This window comes from Arachis duranensis, chromosome 2 (genome assembly GCF_000817695.3).
Source record: "Arachis duranensis cultivar V14167 chromosome 2, aradu.V14167.gnm2.J7QH, whole genome shotgun sequence".
Classification (NCBI taxonomy): domain Eukaryota; kingdom Viridiplantae; phylum Streptophyta; class Magnoliopsida; order Fabales; family Fabaceae; genus Arachis; species Arachis duranensis.
In genome coordinates this window covers 3,060,054-3,079,029 of record NC_029773.3, presented here as the reverse complement: position 1 = coordinate 3,079,029, position 18,976 = coordinate 3,060,054, and the positions used below count along the sequence as shown (strand labels likewise).

The following is an 18,976-nucleotide window of genomic DNA, read 5'->3' as shown; positions in this document are numbered from 1 at the left end:
TTGCACTTAAAATTCATTGATAAAGTTTATTGTGCACAATGTTATGTAGATGCTCAACTTGGATAATGAGGCAAATGCTAAAATCATAAGAAAAACATTGACAGAAACATCACCAAATACATGGTTACAAACTTGAGAAACAATTTCAGAAGTCCAAGTTCACCAGATCCTACAACTTAACACAAGTTTCAAATCATAATGTAATTAAACTATGGAGGCCTGTTGCTGGGTATGCCAAGCTACAACATCTTTATAGGCCATGTTTCCCCCAAAAATATCCAATGCACTTCCCACGGTAACATCCACGCGCTCCATCCCCGCCCTTTTTATCCTCTCTAAATCGTCCATTACAGTCACGCCGCCAGCATATGTAACAGGAATCTGGCATAATCAAAATGCATCAGTACTATGGACACTTCAATGAATTTTCAGGCACACAAGTATGCGCGCACGCACACAAATCCTTATTATTACGAATCCAGGCAATTCAAAAACCTTGATGCAAGCTAAAACTTCAATAGGCAAAAATAAAATCAAGGTAGCTTAAGAATGTTACGAACCGGTGAATGCTTGCCAAGCAAAGCTACTAGTTCTTCATCAATTCCCAGCCTGCAATGAGAAGCTTATATTATCAGCTGTATTTTGATGCATGACATGGAGTTCTGTTTATCTCATTTGCATATAAATAAATAAATTATGTTGGCCCTTTAAGTTGGATTTTACAATATTTTATTGGACAACTGTGACTTACTTTTTCCCTTCAACATCAACACCATGAACTAGAAATTCATCAGCAAAGTTGGCTAGAAATTGCATTACTTCAGCATCAAGATACACATCACTGAACTTCTGCCATCTATCAGTGACAATTGCATATTTACGTTCCTGAACAGAGAAACCTTATAAGCAAATTAAATGCATGAAGTTGGGATTTCTCAAAAACATACAAGTGATAATAAGTGCAGCACCTTAACTTGAAAATAAATTATTAACATATGAAAATATTTCCTGATTACTTTCCCTCCCTCAGATTACATGGGATTTTCTCTTGAATATTTGCAACTTGAAGCCACCTACTTGAAAAACTTAAGGTATAACTCTTCTAGAACAATTTTTCTTGAAATAGAAAGATAACCATCTGTACCTTCTTTCTGCAACTGAGATCCAACACAAGTCGCTCTTTTCCAACAATTCTAACAAGATCTTTTAGTCTTTCAAGATCCATTTGACCATTCTTGAACACATACTGTAAAGAGAGAAATCAATTAAACACAATATGGCTAAATCATTTCCATTAAAAATGACACATAAGTGATATTCTTGAATAACAGAATTGGTCGAGTGAGTTAATACAACATGCTTTCTCAATGGATGAAAGTTAATGGCAGTTAAAAGGGGAAAAACCCAAAGTGGAAAAGAGGAATAACTTACGGATGTAACAATGACATGGCTTGCTCCTTCCTCAATGTAACTCAAACAATTGTCCGAATTTATTCCCCCTCCTACTTGCAAACCGCCTAAATTTTACCAGTCCTCCACAGTAAGTTCAGCAGAGAAAAATTCTGTAAGTTTTAAACATATATATGATCAACCATATAGGACAAAAAAGAATGCTAACATTTAACCAAATGACATTGCTAAGATGGATATTTCGACGTGACATGTTTAATGTTTATGAATACAGGCATTAGCCCGCCATTCAAGGTCTCACGTCAAGCGAACATCAATGCAGCAAAAAATCATGTAATATCGACCATTCTCAGTTCTCACTAACAATTAAGAACACAACATTTTAGTAAATATGTTCTTTTAGAAAACTGTTTAAATGCCACTAACCAGTAGTAGCATTTAGAGAACCATAGCAAATGAAAAAGCATAACAATACCTGGATAAGCATGCAATGCTTCAAGTGCAGCAGCTTTGCTCAAAGGATCTGAGCCGAGCATGATTGCATGGCCGCCGGTAAGCCCATCTTGTTTGTAAAGAATAGCATACTCAGCTGCTGACTTATCAGATTCAAAATTTGTCACCGGATTCGACCCATCTCCCTTCAAATCCTGAAGGGTTGAACCAACAATTTGTTTCACTTTCCCCTGCCATAAGCGTAAAATATCACATGAATTGAACCCCCAGCATTAGATAGCACCCCTAGAATGCATAATCACATTTGGGGAAACAAATTAAACAAAAAGAAGCTACTGAACACTATGATTGCTACAAATTGTCAATCATTATAACCAAAAGCCATGGCAACCTTCATTCAAATTTGAATAGAGTGATAAAAAGATACTATTTTTAACAAACCAGCTCATATATATTTTTAATTTAAAAGAAAAACCAGCTCATTGATCATTGCACAAGTTACCAAACACTATTAAGGCTACAAATTTTCAATCAATATAACACACACACACACACACACACACACACACACACACACAAAACTTCACTGAAAACTTCAATGAGGAAAAATAATAATTTTTTAAAAAAAGACATAATTTTTAAGAAAATAAAAAAGGAAAAACTTGAGAAAGTAAAAGGGGTGGCGTACCTTGTGTATATCGATACAGGGTCGGAATCGAACGACACATTGAATAGAATTTGAAAACTTTGCAGTAGCGGAATGTGAAGGGTGAAGAAAACGGAGGTGATTGGGGGAGCTGAAAAAGGAGAGTGATGAGTTTCTGTTTATGGAAGGTGGGTGGAACGAACAAGTTCGAGTTGCAGGGAGAATGCGCATTCTCGATGATGATTACGGCGGCGATGGCGAGGGTTGGGCGACACAACAGTGAGAGGTGAGGCTGAGACGGCGATGTTCTAAGAAGAAGGGAAGGAAAATGGCTAAAATGGTGGTTTAGGATAAATTTGGAATTTTGAGAACATGTTAAGGGTAAAATTGTCCAAAAATTTAAACTTTATTATATGGGTTGCTCCCCTTTTACTTATAAGTTATAAAGAAAGAAGGAAAACAAAGCATTTAAATTATCACCGCTCGAGAAAAAAGGGCAGCTTTTTCCTTCCCAACTTAAACTCACACACAACACAAGGACTCTGAAACATGGAATAAGCTCAGATAGGGGTGAGGTTTTTATTTTTTTTAGTTATTATATATTAATTTTTCATACTTGGTTGTTGCATTGATTTATACCATGGAATTGGCTTAATTTGGTTCTGGTTGGCTCTCTTTTGATGCTATTGTTGTGACTAAAGGATCATTGAAGTATTGGTTTTGTTGAACTTAATTAGATTCAGGATGGGAGTTCTGTTCTTCTTCCTCCTCTCTTTATTTCTTCTCAATCACTGTGTTTTTGAGTTCCTTCAATGTAATGCTGATTGTATTTGTATGAATTAGTGATATTAATAGGTCATGTGATTAGATAATAGGTTCTATGAATATGCAATTGATTGAATTTTTTTTATTTAATTGAATGTATTAGTTTAGGGTTTTAAATTTAATGTGACTTTCTGATGTTAGGATTTTGAAAAATCTCAGCAACAATTAGACTTTTTCTAATTAACTTTTCATTACATTATTATAAAAAATATCAATGGCAAATGGCTATGTTAATTAATTTGGTTCAACTGTTTATACTTTTTTTTTTTAAGTTGACTGCTTATTGAGTTGTTACAATTGCCCCCTTTTTTCCCCCTTTCAATGGCAATGGCTCTGTTACAATCTATTTATTTATCTGTTTATTGTGTTCTGTAATCCATTTTATTTTTGTTAATTAATATAATTTGCTCTTTGCTGCTTATTATTGAATCCAGAAGAAACTAGAAAGTTTACTTCTATGAAACCAGGAAATTTAATTTTGTGCCAATCATGTACAATCCCTCAATGGCTTAATCTACCCTCTGAATTGTGAGTTGAGCTGGGTTGTGTTTTCCTAGTTTGTTGCTAAAATAAGCCACTCAGCTACCCTGTATTATTGAAAGCAAGTCCAGACAATGGTGGATCGACTAGTGTCTTGGATTGTTCTACCTTGACATATCTAAGTTTCACGTTAACATTGCGCATCATGTTTGTTTTATTAGGTACAACACAAAAGAGAGTCGTTGAGAGGAAAGTGTATGTAGGAGCTTGATCATCAATGACAAAGAAAGCTTTGTGCATTCTTGCCCACAGATCTTTCTCCACTGCATTTACTCCTGAAGTTCCCAGTCTTTACTCCTTTCTCCAACCTTCAGTCTTTTCCATCAAAAACAACCACCAAACCACTTCCCTACAAGAACAGTCCATTAACCTGCCAACTTCCCCACCACCGTCCCTAAGCCCAAACGAGGTTGCTACCCTCCAAACCACCCTACACAAGTCCATCATCACCAGTAACACTGATGAGGCTTGGAAGACCTTCAAATCACTCACCAACCATCATGCCTTCCCTAGCAAGCCCCTCACCAATTGCCTTATAACTCACCTGTCCTCCCATGGGGATAGCCTTAACCTCAAGAGGGCCTACGCCTCTGTTGTCTATGTCATGGAGAGGAACCCCATGGTGTTGGAGTCTCAAACTATCCATTCCATGCTTTGTTCCATGAAGGGTGCCAAAACTGTTGTGCCTGCTTTTGCCCTTGTGAAGTGCATGTTCAAGAATAGGTTCTTTGTCCCTTTCAATGTGTGGGGGAGTGTCCTTGTTGAGATCAGCAGGGAAAACAATAGCCTTGTTGCTTTCTTGAGAGTCTTTGAGGAGAACTGTAGGATTGTCTTGGATGAGAAGTTGGAGTTCATGAAGCCTGATGTCACTGCTTGCAATGCAGCACTGGAAGCTTGCTGCTGTGAGCTTGAGTCAGTGAGTGATGCTGAACGAGTTGTCGGGACGATGTCAGATTTGGGTGTTATACCTGACGAATTCAGTTTTGGATTTCTTGGTTATTTGTATGCATTGAAGGGATCACATGAAAAGATAGATGAGTTGGAGGTTTTGATGAGAAGGTTTGGTTTCTTGCCCAAGAAGGGGTTCTATTCTAATTTGATTAGTGGATATGTTAAGTCGGGCAATTTAGCTTCTGTTGAGTCATCTATTCTCTGTAGTTTGAATGATAAAGATGGTAAAGAATGGAATTTTGGTGAGGAAACATTCATTGCAGTGGTTAAGGGGTATCTTCAGAAGGGAGATATTAAAGGATTAGCTAATTTAATTATTGAAGCTCAGAAGCTCGAGCCTTCAAATGTTGTAGTTGATAATTCTGTAGGTTATGGTATTATTAGTGCATGTGTTAGTATTGGACTATCTGATAAAGCACACAGCATTCTTGATGAAATGAATGCTCTGGGTGGCTCTGTTGGTCTGGGGGTTTATGTACCAATCTTGAAGGCTTACTGCAAAGAAAGTCGAACTGCCGAGGCTACTCAAATGGTGATGGACATTAGTGGTTCAGGTCTTAGGTTGGATGTTGAAACCTATGATGCTCTCATAGAAGCATCCATATCCATCCAAGATTTTCAGTCAGCCTTTTCGCTGTTTAGAGACATGAGAGAGGCAAGGGTTCCTGACTTGAAAGGGAGTTACTTAACTATCATGACGTGTTTGATGGAGCATCATCGTCCTGAGTTGATGGCAGCTTTCTTAGATGAGGTGGTTGTGGATCCTCGGATTCAAGTAGGTACGCATGACTGGAACTCCATTATTCATGCTTTCTGCAAAGCTGGGAGACTAGAAGATGCAAGAAGAACTTTTAGAAGAATGATATTCTTGCAGTTTCAGCCAAACGATCAGACATACTTGTCACTGATTAATGGGTATGTCTTGGCAGAGAAATATTTCAATGTGCTGATGTTGTGGAATGAGGTTAAGCGAAAGCTATCAGGAGACGCACAAAAGGGGATCAAATTTAACCACAGCCTTGTTGATGCATTCTTGTATGCTATGGTCAAAGGAGGTTTCTTCGATGCAGTTATGCAGGTGGTCGAGAAGTCCAATGAGATGAAGATATTTGTTGATAAATGGAGATACAAGCAAGCATTCCTGGAGACTCACAAAAAGCTCAAAGTTGCAAAGCTAAGAAAGAGAAATTCCAGAAAAATGGAAGCAGTCATTGCTTTCAAGAATTGGGCTGGCTTAAATTCATGAATTCAAATGTTGGCAGCTACTTTCTCAGGCATTTACCTTCTCATCTGGAAGAACCAAACTCAAAAGATTGTCAAGGTTGAGCTTTCAAAGGTATGAGTCTTGATTTCACAAGTTATACTAAACAAACTGATTAACTTTCATTAATAAGTTTATCTCATTATATTTTGGGTTAAATGCAAGTGTGTTTTGGCTGCTATTATCAAACTTAATCTGGAAATTTGTTCTCATAGCTATTTGCATAAATTCTCTGAATCAATGGGCTGCTTATGTGTATGTGGTTTAATTATTCCTTAAGAATAATATTCTTGTTATGAAGGATGAAGTGCCTTATTCTTAAGGCACATTATATACTGCCATGCGTAGTGCGGTAGTGGATTGACTAGAGATCAATGATCTCTTAATCTTGTGTTGATGTGGAAATCTTTTATATTCTGTTGCAGGCAAGATGATGAGTTTCTGCAATGCTGATGTTATAATGGATAATGGCAATATAAAGTGAGTAAAGCTGGAACCGGTTGTTAAATAGCTGTTAAATTCGGCATATTTTTAACAAATACACAATTTATCATCATATTTATTGGTAGTATACTCAGACAATCCAGTGACTTAATTGTTAGTTTTAACTTCAAAATTAGGAGGATACATCATCATTCATTCCTTTTGATCTACGGTTTTGAAGCTGAAAACCTATAACTCTTTTAGTTGAGATGAAACCTACCCAAAAATATGTATGGACATTTTATGATGGGGCTCCCCCTCCTCTTCTCATTTATTCTTTCATGTATCTGAGTATATTATGTAGAGAGCTAATGATAGCTTTAATTGAAGCATATGCGAGCAGAGATTGGCAGCGCACAGACGAGGCAGATAGAGGAGCCGGTTAGAAGGGGGGAGACGAGGTGGTGACCATGCGGTGGCGACGAGTAAGGGACAGAGGAGAGAGACGCTGAGGTTCAGAGTCGTTGTGTTTTGTGTGTGTCTCTGAGTTTGAGAGTGCTGAGGAATTTAGATTTATCTATCTTGTGCTCTCCCATGTTAAGTTTACAAATTGAAGCAAACAAATGACTTCATATCTTACATGCTTTCATAGTAATCACATTTGATTGAAACAAGTTTATTTTGGTTAGAGTGTATTCTAATAATATTTACAGTCATTTGTTCTGTTTTTAATGTTTTAAAAGCTTTAATTTGTAAAAAATAAGATGAATAGTTACATATATTTGTCAATAATGTGTTATTCCTCTTTGGAAATATACAAGTAATTTTTTGCTACCTCATATTACAATGATATTACGAGTATCTGAAAATAGTGTATTAGTGAGAAAAAGGTATTGAATCAAAGAGAGATTAGAGACTATTAATTGCAGAAAATTAAATTATTCATTCTCAACATGATTCTCTTGCAATTCTTAACAATTCAACTGTTATTATTTGTACTAATATCTACCTTGACTCTACTAATTGGGCTAAGTTTATTACACATTAAGATACCTTCTTGTGCATAAAAGGATACTTCATGTCTCCATAATTTGAACAAATATTTTCTATTTTTAGTTTTAGGAAAAGTATAAGGAACCAAAAGCTTATCAGCCAAAAATTAAACAAAACTATATTAATTTATATCAATAATTAATTAATTTTAAATTTTTTAAATTCAAAATTTAAAAAATTTTAAATTGATTAAGTAAACCTAATTAAAACCTATAAAAACCTTCCTCTTTTTTCTCACATTAATCTATCCACTTTTAACAATCACAAATTCGAAAAATATATAAAAGAACATCCATTTAATATGAAAAAGAAACATTCTAATACTTAGTAGAAGAAACATCCATATATATTAACTCGTAAAAATTTTGAATTCATCCAAAGGTATTTGGCTGGGTTTTGGCTGATATGCTTTTGGTTCCCTAGCTTTACTCTTCTTAATATATAAGAGTAGATACATAAGCATGCACCACATTACTTTTGAAACATTTCTTTTTTCTTACTAACGTCATGTCAGCAAAAAAATAAAATATAAGCATGCACCACATTGCTTATTTGACACAACTTTAGAATCAACCACTCAATTCTTACCAAATTAACTATTATTTCCAAATCAGCAAAAAATAAAATATACAAATAAAAAACTAAAAAATAGAATCCAATAAATTTGTAACTTCCAAATATATTGAATTCATATTCTTATATTTATTATATTTTACCGTTATAAACAGTAGAATAAATTTATAACTGCAACAATTAATTTATAAATTAAAAGTTTAAAAAATAAAAATTATATTTTATTATTATAATTATGTTTATTATAATCATTTTGATTTTTGTCAATGAGTTATACCTCAAATGGCATAGTCTCCCATATTAATCGCGAGTTCGAGTCTCTGTATCTTTGGTAAAAAAAATAATCATTTTAATTTTTAGAAGTAATACTAGGTACAAAGAACTGTTACTGTAGTTTTTACTTATTATTAAAAACAAATTATATTTTATTTTACCAATATAAATTTTGAAAAGAATATTTGAAAACTAAATATAAAACAAATTTATCAAAAGAGTATCAAAATGAAACAAAAAATATATGATATTAAACATACATTTTCATATTAGATACAAATAAAAAACTAAAAAATAGAATCCAATAAATTTGTAACCTCCAAATACATTGAATTCATATTCCTATATCTATTATATCTTACCGTTATAAACAATATTTATTATATCTTACCGTTATAAACAATATAATAAATTTATAACCGCAACAATTAATTTATTAATTTTTATAAATAACTCACTAAATGTAATTAACATCTATATTATAAATGTCATAATGATATTATTAATCATAATAAATTTTACGTTATAAGTATTTAAATTCCATACCATTTAAACTACATATATAAGTCTCTTGTCACTATTCCTTCACATAACATCAAATTTAGCACAAAAAAATTATTTTCGAACTGCAATGAGAATCTGACGATGAGGTATCATAAATTGAATATTGGAATAGGAAAAGATCTTCACAATTTTAGCAACTATAAACGAAATTGATGACAAATTAGGATGAAACTATGTTAAATGTAAAAAGTATCAGAAGAAAGCATATAAAAAAAAGAAACAACTACATTTGTGGCACATGTAATCAAACATCACAATATCCAACAATAAGGTAACTCTATATACTTTTCATAATCTCATCTATCAAATTATTAGTTGCTAGCCCAATACTTATTTTAGATTCAGAATTCAATTAAAGGTTTTAGATCAAAGTGTTACAACAACTTTTGTACTATTTGATGGCGACGCAAAAAATTTATTGCACACAACTGCTTCAAATCTAATGACATTTCAGAAAAATAATGACATTGAAGCACCACCTCATCAAGAGATTAAGGAGAAAGAAAACCATACAAATTCAAGACACATCTTCCAAAGAAGAACATATATACAAAGATGGAACCAAATAACACAAAAGAAAGTGCATCAAACTCAACAATTTATAAAGAACATGTGAGGCAAGAATCTAACAGCCAACAAAAAAAAGGAGGACGAGCGCAACATAAGATGACTAAGTCCATCAACTAAAACAAATGCAAAAATCAAACCACCAAATAAAAATGTCACTTTGTACAACTCCAACATCCAAATCTTTTGTACTATAAATTATTTAAAATAAAACACTTTTTAAATTTAGCTTCAATTTACAAATATTTAATTTATTTCTACAAAACATAACAATTTTTAATATTTATTATATACTATCATTAATTTACCGTCTCGCGCATCGCACGGGTCTCATTCTAGTCGGTGATCTCCAAGATACGAAGTCTAATCTAAGTTCTCAGAAGTCAGAACACAATTTCACTCAAACACCACCACCAACAAGATCAACAGAATGCACTCTTTCTCTCAGAAAATGCAGCTACAAGTTCAATACATTCACTATATATATGTTTAGCTTTCAAGCTTCCCTTTCCTTTTCTGAAACTGATAACATTTCCAAAAGGTAAAATTGCAAAGAGGAAGTTAATGCAGTTAGATAGAAAAATAAAGTGATCACAAGCATAATCTAATTGCCATAATACTACAACTTAGAAAGAAAAGATTTTCAATATAGACATTTCAGAACAGAAATGCAATGCTCTCAGGACAACTGCTGCTTAATCCTCAAGGTATCTTTTGAAATCCAAAAAAAACAAATATTATAACATTTCTGATGGTTTGGCTAGCCTTGAGTCATGTTATTTTCGTCTGGGGTCTTTGGTATGAGACAAATCTGGACATAGAAACATGATCATGACATTTTGGTCTTTCATTTTGCAAATGTCAATTGTATAATATTTTTTTGCTGTTTCTGCACATATATGCATCATAGTAATAAGAATTTATTAGTGTGAACTGTGAGGTTAGGTCAGCATAAAAAAACAATGAGAGCGTATGTATATATTTGTTATTAGTATGAATGATATATCATTTTTAGTAAACCAACTAATAATAAAGACCATGAATTTTGGTGGATCATTATACAACATAATAACCAATTAACCAACAGCATTAATATTATTCAGTACATAGGTTGATTTGGCAACAACCTCATCATACTCTTGTACTCAATCTCTTCTACACTGACCAAAATGGTTACCTAAATGCATCAACGAGATGAAATTAGTGAAGCAAGAGTGTTCAAATTTCACCAGAAAAGCAGCTGCTGTTCATGATTTCTGGCAGTTATATATATTAGAGAGCTAAGTTTGCAAATCAATCCTCCAAATTGAAGAACTATGAGTGAAGAATCTCCGGTTAAAGGTTCAGCTCAATAAGATTTGACCATCCGATCTTTCATTTGATGAAAACAAGTTACTGCCCCTGCAAAATTAGCATCTCCTCTCAACTTTTCTTCTCTTTGCTCAATTGGTTGTGTCCACTCAAGTTAATCCAAATCTGATTAGGTTCATACACTAACGGGAATGTAGAGACACTTCAGAAAATTTTGGCTTGGGCCTCACACAGAGGAAAATGACCAGAACCTACATGATAAATACACAATCATATGAGCAATTCAGTAAATGGAGAAAGAGCACTTCTTCAACATTATTGGCTTCCTTTTTAGATTCAAAAACAGAATTGAAACTTGAAAGGCACAAATTCAGCTTGAGAAAAATTTGACATCAATATAACAATACTGCAATGGAAGTTGAGGCTGACATAATATGATATGACGCAAATATTGTACAAAAAATAACTAGTAAGAGAACGATAATATGCCAATGAATCCAAATTAGGCTTGCAAAGAATATCTTATTATATCAGTCAAACTATTACATAGTAAGCACATGGCAGCATACAATTTCATATTAGAAAGAGTTAGTATAGGATCTACAATTCATTTAATATGATATTTTGTAAATAATTGCTTGTTTTAATCAACAAAAAATATTTCTAAGCTTTTTGTTTGGCATGAACCATAGATCACAGCAAGTCAACAAAAATATGATCACAAAATTGTAAAGTTTAAATGATCAATTTATTAAAAGTATACCATTCTCTTAATGAAATCTTTATTTCTGTGTCATATAATTCCAAGGGTATATCAAAGCTGTTATACCTAGCTTTGAATAGAAGTTAATTAATTAATTGTTTCATGCCTGGTAAGATGTAGATTATCATAGCTTTAACATATTCAGCTAGGTTCAATAGTGATATCAATCATCATGATGCCTTCAAATTGTAAATTTAACCCAAAAAAAGAGGCTACAATTCAAGTTTGATATAACCCTTGCATTAGATATTGAAACTCATTTGTTTAGCATGTTGGTTCAAAGTTCAAACATGATTGCTATTGGATATAGAATATAGAAATTCTCAAATGTTGGATATAGAATATTGCTATTGCACTTTTCCTTCATTACAATGTACCTGCAGAAGATGGATGAAACAGTAAATTTCATTTATCGACGTATGTAAAGAAATTATCAAATGTTGGATATAGAATATATAGATACACATATATATTCCCTATCTTCCAATTTATAGGAATGACCTTTTTTGAGAATAACAGAGTTTATTTCTTTTGAGTACAGCTACAGACTGAGAGGTTTCCCAATGATTTAAAATAAAAGAACACAAATTTTGTTGTTGGCAAATCAGATTATCAGTCCAACTAGTTAGTAATGTCTAAAGAAAGAGAGAAGTCTTTTCTTTTGAGGAAAAGGAAATTTATGCATGTGTAATTTAATTGTGGTGGTATGAGAACAGTGAAGTTAGATAATTACCTGCTCAGAAATCTCCAATGGTTGTGATTGTTGTGATTGACTTCAATGGTGGGGATGTGGGAAATTTTGGGCCAGATTAGTTGATGCTTGTTCTTGCAGTGTTCTCCCAGCAAACGACAGTATTGAATTTTGAGTAGCAAGAGAGAGGGAGGCAGCTTTTCTCCTTCCATATTCTCCAGCTTTGAACAGTCATAAATGTGCAATTGTTGAAGGGAGGTGAGGCGGAGAAGCTCGTTGCACTCCAATGTCTCCAGATTATCGAACCAGTATATCACAAGAGTGGTAAGGGAGGGAAGGTGAGGCAGCGAACCCACCTCTGGGTATGACTTTATGTTGTCGCAGTCATAACCATAAAATTTGAGATAGGTGAGGGCGGGCAAGTTGGACATCCATGATAGATCCCTCATTTGTTGCTCACAAATTCCCACATCAAGTGATTTCAAGTTAGGCGGTAAACCACCCTCTGCCAACCTGCAAATGTTTGGGCAACCATATATCTCAAGAGACTGTAAAGTTGGGAGTAGACTCTTCATGTCACGTGGTAATGCCTCCAACTTTGAGCAGTATTTGACCTTGAGATGAGTCAAGTTCGGTGCAGCCAGCCCTTCTCCTGCAAATGACACTAATTTGGAGCACCCACCGATTATGAGACGTTGAAGAGCAGCGTGTGGTGCCTCTGACATTGACACTGATTCCAGATTCTTACACCCTGATATCTGGAGATTCTTGAGATTGGGAAACACATCCAACGACAAGGAGGTCAGTGAATCACAGCTGTGTATTAGTAGCTCTACCAAATCATACTTGTGCTGCGGGAATTCCAGTTTGTTGCAATTACTGATTGTGAGCTTTTGCAAAGATTTGGGTAATAAACAATTGTTCGGCCAGGACACAGCAAACGAACACCATAAGATTTGTATTTCTTGGAGGGAGGGTAGATGGTTAATGCTGATCATTTCGTTGAATGCAGACTCCACCACAGATTCACATCCCGTAATTGATAATGTATCCCCATTAAGTGACATACCTGGAAACCCTGCTGCTTGAGATTGGATAACTAGCTTGCGAACTTTCAAAGCATCCGATGAAGAAGAAACGATTCTCATGAATACCTGATGAAGCATATCTCTCTTTAACATTGGACAATCTGTTATTTGAAGACTCTTAAGCTGACAAAAAGCTTTTGAGTCAGGTAAGTGCCACTCCTCCCAACATGGCATGTTACCAAATTCCAAACTCCCCAACAAGGGAAAAGGAGGAGCAATATGCAAAGAAGGGTCACCAATACCCTTGTAAAACTCCATGCCAACACACTTCAGCTGACTAAAACGTTGAATCCGCAGGGCCTTAAGAGATGGCAACAGTCCAAGTGAAGGCAGCATGCAGCAATTGTTGCAAGTTTCCAGAGATACACTTGTCATATTGTTGTATGAACAGTTCCCCAACCAATCTGGAAATATTGTACCCTTATATCCCTTGATTGTCAACACTTTCAAGCTGTTGTGAGGTTGCAAGCTGTCCAGTATATCTCTTTCGGCTTTTGTGTTCGGAACCATATCATCACCTGAAGACCACTCCAAGTGTAATTCGTTGATGAGATTCTTGTTTGTCATCCTTGCATTCTCTGCTTCTTTCACATCAACAATATTCTCCAACTTCTTAAGCTCAAGTGATCCATGAAGATTTGAGAGCCCTCCTAATTCCTTGATTCCATTATCTTCATGCTTTCCCACCAAAAAGGAACTTAAGGTATGCAAGTGTTTCATTTTGCTTATTCCTCCAGGCATTTCTTCCAAAGAAGTTTTCCTAAGATCAAGATGCCGTAAATTCACAAGATTGCGCATGTTAACGGGCAACATGGTCAGCTCAGTACATCTGTACAATATTAATGTTTGCAGATTATACAAGTTGCACAATGATTCTGGCAACGTGTTAATGTCAGTCCAAGAGAGATTCAAATAACGTAGATGAATTGATTCACCTATTGATTCAGGTAATACATCAAGTTTATGAAAGGATAAAACTCTCAAGCATATAAACTTAGATGCTACACTTTCCATGCTGAACAAATCATCGATATACAACGATGTCCTGAAAGATTCCAACTTCACATTGGAGTTAAAAACTTTTGAGATTGGATGATCTAACCTTCCAGGTGGGAAATATGACAAATGGCGAGTGAGAACCATCTTTTCCTCTTGTTCACCAAGTTCTTCTATTCTACAATAGAAATCTCCAGCAAGGAATATTGCCAAGTCATGCAAGAGATCATGCATCACAAAATACTCATCATTGTCTTGAAGCTTTTTAAAGAATAACCTTGAAACTAATTCTTCAAAACACTTGCAACCAACCTCTTCCAAGCTCTCTCCTCTCTTTGGTAATCTTAAAAGATCTTCGGCCATCCATAACAAAATTAGTTCATCTTTCTTAAAGTGATAATCTTTCGGAAATAGTGCACAATAAACAAAACAACGCTTCAAATGTGCAGCAACGTGAAAGTAACTAATTAACAATGCTGGAACAATCTTACTGTCATTTGTAGAAAATCCCCAAATATCACTCCTTAAGATTTTTTCCCATTCCTCAGCATCATGCCTTCTGCACAAGCAACCAAGTGTTTCTGCTGCTAATGGCAAACCGTTGCACTTCTTGGCAATCTTTTTGCCTATTTCTTCTAGTGTTGGGCTCCCATTTGATTCTGGAAAAGAAGCATTGGCTGCAAACACTGACCAACAATAGTCTTCTGATAATGGAATGAGATAGTGAGGGTGACAATTTGTTTGGACCACTGAACCAACATCTTCCTTGCGGGTAGTCAGAAGAATAATACTTCCCTTATCCCCGTATTGAAAAGGGGCTAGAAAATCCTTCCATTGATGATGATCATTACTCCAAACATCATCTAAAACAATAAAGAACTTAGTTTTGGACAATCCTTTCTTCAAAGCATCTTGAATTGAATTGAAGCTATCAAGATCCTGAGTATTTGTAGAGATCTCCTTTACTATATTCTTTGTAGTCTCAACAATATTGACGTTTTCTGAAACACAAACCCATGCTTTCCGATCAAATCCCTCCATCAACTCTGTGTTATTGTACATCCATTGAGCCAAAGTAGTTTTACCAACCCCACCCATGCCAACAATAGAGATCACAGACAGGTGATGCTCATTGTTGTCATTCAGAATCTTGATTAAGGCCTTCTTGTCATCCTCCCTGCCATACACATTCCCTCTTACAAGAGAAGTGGATGGAGTTTTCCAGGAGAAGCTAGCAGTGGAAATCTTTTCCAGGCCAAGCTTTCCTTTGCGTTTCTCAAGATCTTCTATTCTTCTAACCACCCTTTCTATCTCATTCACCATCTGCCTATCTTCAGAATTGAAGAAGGTAGGCAAGAAATTGCGTACCCCCTTTTGAGTTGCAGCTATGGTGCAGCCACGGTCCAGCAAGTCATCAGCAGTGTAAAGAGCATCTCGGAGAGAGTTGAGCCACTCCTTCACATCATGGTTATCCAGTTGCTTGAGCTCTGCATCATCAACAAGAGCTCCAGCATCTGTGAGAGCATTCCTCAGCCTCTCAACCAAGTCAGAGCTAAGCTTCTTACCCACAACCAAGTTGACAGCATCAGTAGAAATGAGCCTGTCCATGACAACATTAATGAAGCCACACAGAAAAGCTCCTCCAACAAGAACTCCAGTCATGATCTCAAACAAGATCAAAGTAATCAAATTTTCAGAATAGAAGGAAAGAACTATGCTTAAAAGTTTTCAGAATAGAAGGGAAGAACAATGCTTTGCAATTGCAAGTTAGCAACAAGACGTGGTATCAATCTCCGAGATAACTTAAAGTAATTCAAAACAGTGGAGTACATAGCTATCTTTACTAACTTCTCATTTTTATAACACTAATACTTTAAATTTTATTGTCATTTTGGAAGGTGCACCATAATTGCATAAAACCTTTAATGTTTAGTCATATTCTTACTTTTTGAAAGATGCAATGAGATTGCAGGATGTGTAAAGTTCAAACTTTTTGTGGAAATTTTGTATTACAGAAAACATCATCATGATTCATGAGCTGTTTGTGGAAATTTAGGACCAATGCATCTACCATTTTTTTTAAATCTACCATACACTCATAATTTGTCAATCAAGTTTCATATGGTCATCGGCAAAAGGTATTAATAAACGACATTTTGCCACAGTATCCGATATAACCTACTATCTAGAATTTATCAGAAAGAATCTGAATAATTTGCTTCATATAATTGTGACTGACTTCCGCAATATGAATTTCATTATTAGTATTTTTTTTTTATCCAATCCAACTTGAGATAGTTAATCACCACCAGATTGTTTTATAAAAGCTACTCAAGTTATTAATACCAAAAAACCCTCTCTTTTTATCTTTACAAATTTTGATATCCATGCATGTCATCTAACAATAGCTCCCACTTCTTCCTCTTACCGTTCATAATTTTCTACCAATTAATGCACATGTACTTCTGAAAGATGATGTTTCATTTTCAGATTAGATTTTGTTCTAGATAGATAGCTTTTCTACATTCTACAAATACTTTTTTTTTTGTGAACTATCAAAAATATTTTCTGATGCATTAATTACCATTTCAATATTAAGAAAACGATTTTTCAATATCAATTTTTTAACCATCCAAACTTCCTCCAAGTTGATCTATTGCATGTTGGAAGTAATTCTAGACTTGCTTTGCTCAAACCATACAACAAAATCAACAGCAGAAGGTAATTTATTACATAGTTGATCTGCTTAAGTCACATTTAAATACATCCATAACATTAAGAGTTTGTTCGATAACTATCTTATCTGACTCTATAGTCTCAATATATCTGCATTTGTCTTAAGACACTTATCAAACACAACCTAAGAGTTTATTCCTTAATGACTCAATATGAGAAACATTTGGACTAATAACAAGGTCTATTCTCAGATTCATCAAGTCCTAAGAAACTTGACAAATGCTTCCATGTAATCATGGTGAAGCTTCAAATCGCCTACAACTTTAGCAATTTCTCTTGTCTTGATTCTAAGCTTCTCTCCTTCCTCCAATACCATAGCTTCTCTGAGGCATTTGGCTATGTCATTACTAAATGAGCCATCTTCATTATTTCTCTTCACTTCAATAGCAAGACCCTTATCAACCAAAGCCTTTGCATTGAGAGGTTGATCAACAACGAATGGCAACACTACAAGAGTGTGGCCAAACATCAAAGTCTCAATTATAGATCCCCAGCCAGAATGAAACAAAGACCCCCCCAATAGATTTATGTGCCAAAATTTCCTTTTGTGGTGCCCATCCAAAACAAACTTTTCCTCTCTTTGATGTTCTTTCACAAAATCCAAGAGGCAGAGAATCATGATCATGAATTGCCCAGCTTGGTTTTCTCAATGTCCACAAAAATGGAAGTTCAGAAAGCTCTAATCCATAAGCTATCTCAAAAACTTGCTCTTTGCTCAACTTACACTCACTACCAAACCCAACAAAGACTACCGACTTCGTTGCTTGCGCATCAAGCCACTCGAAAGTCTTACTCCAAGACTCATCAACAAGTCTTCTCTCTGGCATCTCCGGAGGAAGCAAACCTATAGGAATCACTGGCTTCTCAATAAGTTCTTGATATAGATTCAAATACTCACCTTCCATCTCATAGCAGCTGCGAAATGATAGAGCATTTGCACCGTCTATTACACTGGCAACCCTATCAATGTCTCTTAACCCGGTCACGTTCTCTATGTATGAACTTTGATAGAACGCAATGGCCTCGTTTCGTTGAAAAGCCACTGAAGACGGAAAATTCACCCATTCTCTTGGTGATGTTAGGACTTCTGGTGATGTTGGTGCTCTCATTCGACCGGGTGGTCCAAAGAACACAATAGTGGAAGCAGAGTAAACAGAGTAGTACATGAGTTTCACATGAAGCTCTTGAGCAATCTCTACAGCCCAGTGTGCATGGAAGTCACAAATGATCCAATTCGGTTGCAACTTAGACACAAATTCCTTCACTGGATTTTGCATTTGATCCCATGCTAACTTGAGGTACTGAATTTTGTCAAATGGAATGTCCACAGTAGCCTCACCACCAGACAGATGTGATGAGTCTAATGATGATGGAAATGGAATTTCCACCAAATGTAAAAGATGAGATAAATCTGAAGGTGGTTTTGGAAGCCTTTGAATATTTTTTGGTGTTGAAATGAAGGAGACATGAATGCCTGATTTGGCTATGTCTATGGAGAGTTGGAAAAACGGAATCAAATGGCCAAATGCAGACCATGGAAGCATCACCACATGATGAGTTGCATTCTCAGACATTTTTTCTCCTCTGTTTTTTTTCTTGTGTAAGGATCCTATGAGTTTTGATGGATATATATGAATATACAAAAGAAAAAAGATATATGCTATCATTTCTTTCTGTGTATGACTGTTCAAACTTTATTATTTTAGGAAATTGCTAATCAATTTCAATGTACTATATTGTCTCTTCTAGCTAGTAAAAGGTTTAAAATACTTGCACCTAATTTACTGTCAATAACAACCACTTGTTCTATATTGTCTCTTCTTCACTATTTTTGTATATTGTGAAACACTAT

At 35.1% G+C, this 18,976-nt stretch overlaps 3 protein-coding genes and 1 pseudogene across 5 annotated transcripts; 1 reads left to right on the top strand and 3 right to left on the bottom strand.

Moving 5' to 3' along the window:
• On the bottom strand, window positions 1–2,873 carry LOC107473058 (1-(5-phosphoribosyl)-5-[(5-phosphoribosylamino)methylideneamino] imidazole-4-carboxamide isomerase, chloroplastic-like). Its single transcript, XM_016092582.3, has 7 exons — window positions 2,552–2,873; window positions 1,886–2,093; window positions 1,432–1,517; window positions 1,145–1,246; window positions 752–885; window positions 561–609; window positions 1–381 (listed from the first exon to the last, which is right to left on the bottom strand). The coding sequence occupies exons 1-7, from the start codon at window positions 2,738–2,740 to the stop codon at window positions 205–207; spliced, it is 945 nt and encodes a 314-aa protein (XP_015948068.1). The 5' UTR covers window positions 2,741–2,873; the 3' UTR covers window positions 1–204.
• A 90-nt stretch (window positions 2,874–2,963) lies between these two features.
• LOC107472985 (pentatricopeptide repeat-containing protein At1g69290) lies at window positions 2,964–7,233 on the top strand. 3 transcript variants are annotated; one of them, XM_016092516.3, is made up of 4 exons: window positions 2,964–3,079; window positions 4,036–6,161; window positions 6,512–6,566; window positions 6,913–7,233. In XM_016092516.3, the coding sequence occupies exon 2, from the start codon at window positions 4,092–4,094 to the stop codon at window positions 6,069–6,071; it is 1,980 nt and encodes a 659-aa protein (XP_015948002.1). In that variant the 5' UTR covers window positions 2,964–3,079; window positions 4,036–4,091; the 3' UTR covers window positions 6,072–6,161; window positions 6,512–6,566; window positions 6,913–7,233. The 3 variants fall into 3 exon arrangements, with proteins under 3 accessions (XP_015948002.1, XP_020990402.1, XP_052113593.1); XM_021134743.2 differs by having other exon boundaries at window positions 6,900–7,233; XM_052257633.1 differs by having other exon boundaries at window positions 6,874–7,233.
• Window positions 7,234–10,630: 3,397 nt separating this feature from the next.
• LOC107472987 (putative disease resistance protein At3g14460) lies at window positions 10,631–16,135 on the bottom strand. The gene is made up of 2 exons (XM_016092520.3): window positions 12,347–16,135; window positions 10,631–11,101 (listed from the first exon to the last, which is right to left on the bottom strand). The coding sequence occupies exons 1-2, from the start codon at window positions 16,048–16,050 to the stop codon at window positions 11,077–11,079; spliced, it is 3,729 nt and encodes a 1,242-aa protein (XP_015948006.2). The 5' UTR covers window positions 16,051–16,135; the 3' UTR covers window positions 10,631–11,076.
• Window positions 16,136–17,320: 1,185 nt separating this feature from the next.
• Window positions 17,321–18,730, bottom strand: LOC107472989 (putative UDP-rhamnose:rhamnosyltransferase 1; annotated as a pseudogene).
• Between the last annotated feature and the right edge of the window lie 246 nt (window positions 18,731–18,976).

Excerpts from the sequence above, each read along its gene's own strand:
- LOC107473058 (XM_016092582.3), bottom strand. The coding sequence starts at position 2,740 with ATGCGCATTCTCCCTGCAACTCGAACTTGTTCGTTCCACCCACCTTCC. Across the intron at positions 1,247-1,431 it reads GCCATGTCATTGTTACATCC|TATGTGTTCAAGAATGGTCA; the intron begins GTAAGTTATTCC and ends CTCTCTTTACAG. Across the intron at positions 610-751 it reads GTTGATGTTGAAGGGAAAAA|GCTGGGAATTGATGAAGAAC; the intron begins GTAAGTCACAGT and ends TTCTCATTGCAG.
- LOC107472985 (XM_016092516.3), top strand. The coding sequence starts at position 4,092 with ATGACAAAGAAAGCTTTGTGCATTCTTGCCCACAGATCTTTCTCCACT.
- LOC107472987 (XM_016092520.3), bottom strand. The coding sequence starts at position 16,050 with ATGACTGGAGTTCTTGTTGGAGGAGCTTTTCTGTGTGGCTTCATTAAT. Across the intron at positions 11,102-12,346 it reads CATTGGAGATTTCTGAGCAG|GTTCTGGTCATTTTCCTCTG; the intron begins GTAATTATCTAA and ends TTTATCATGTAG.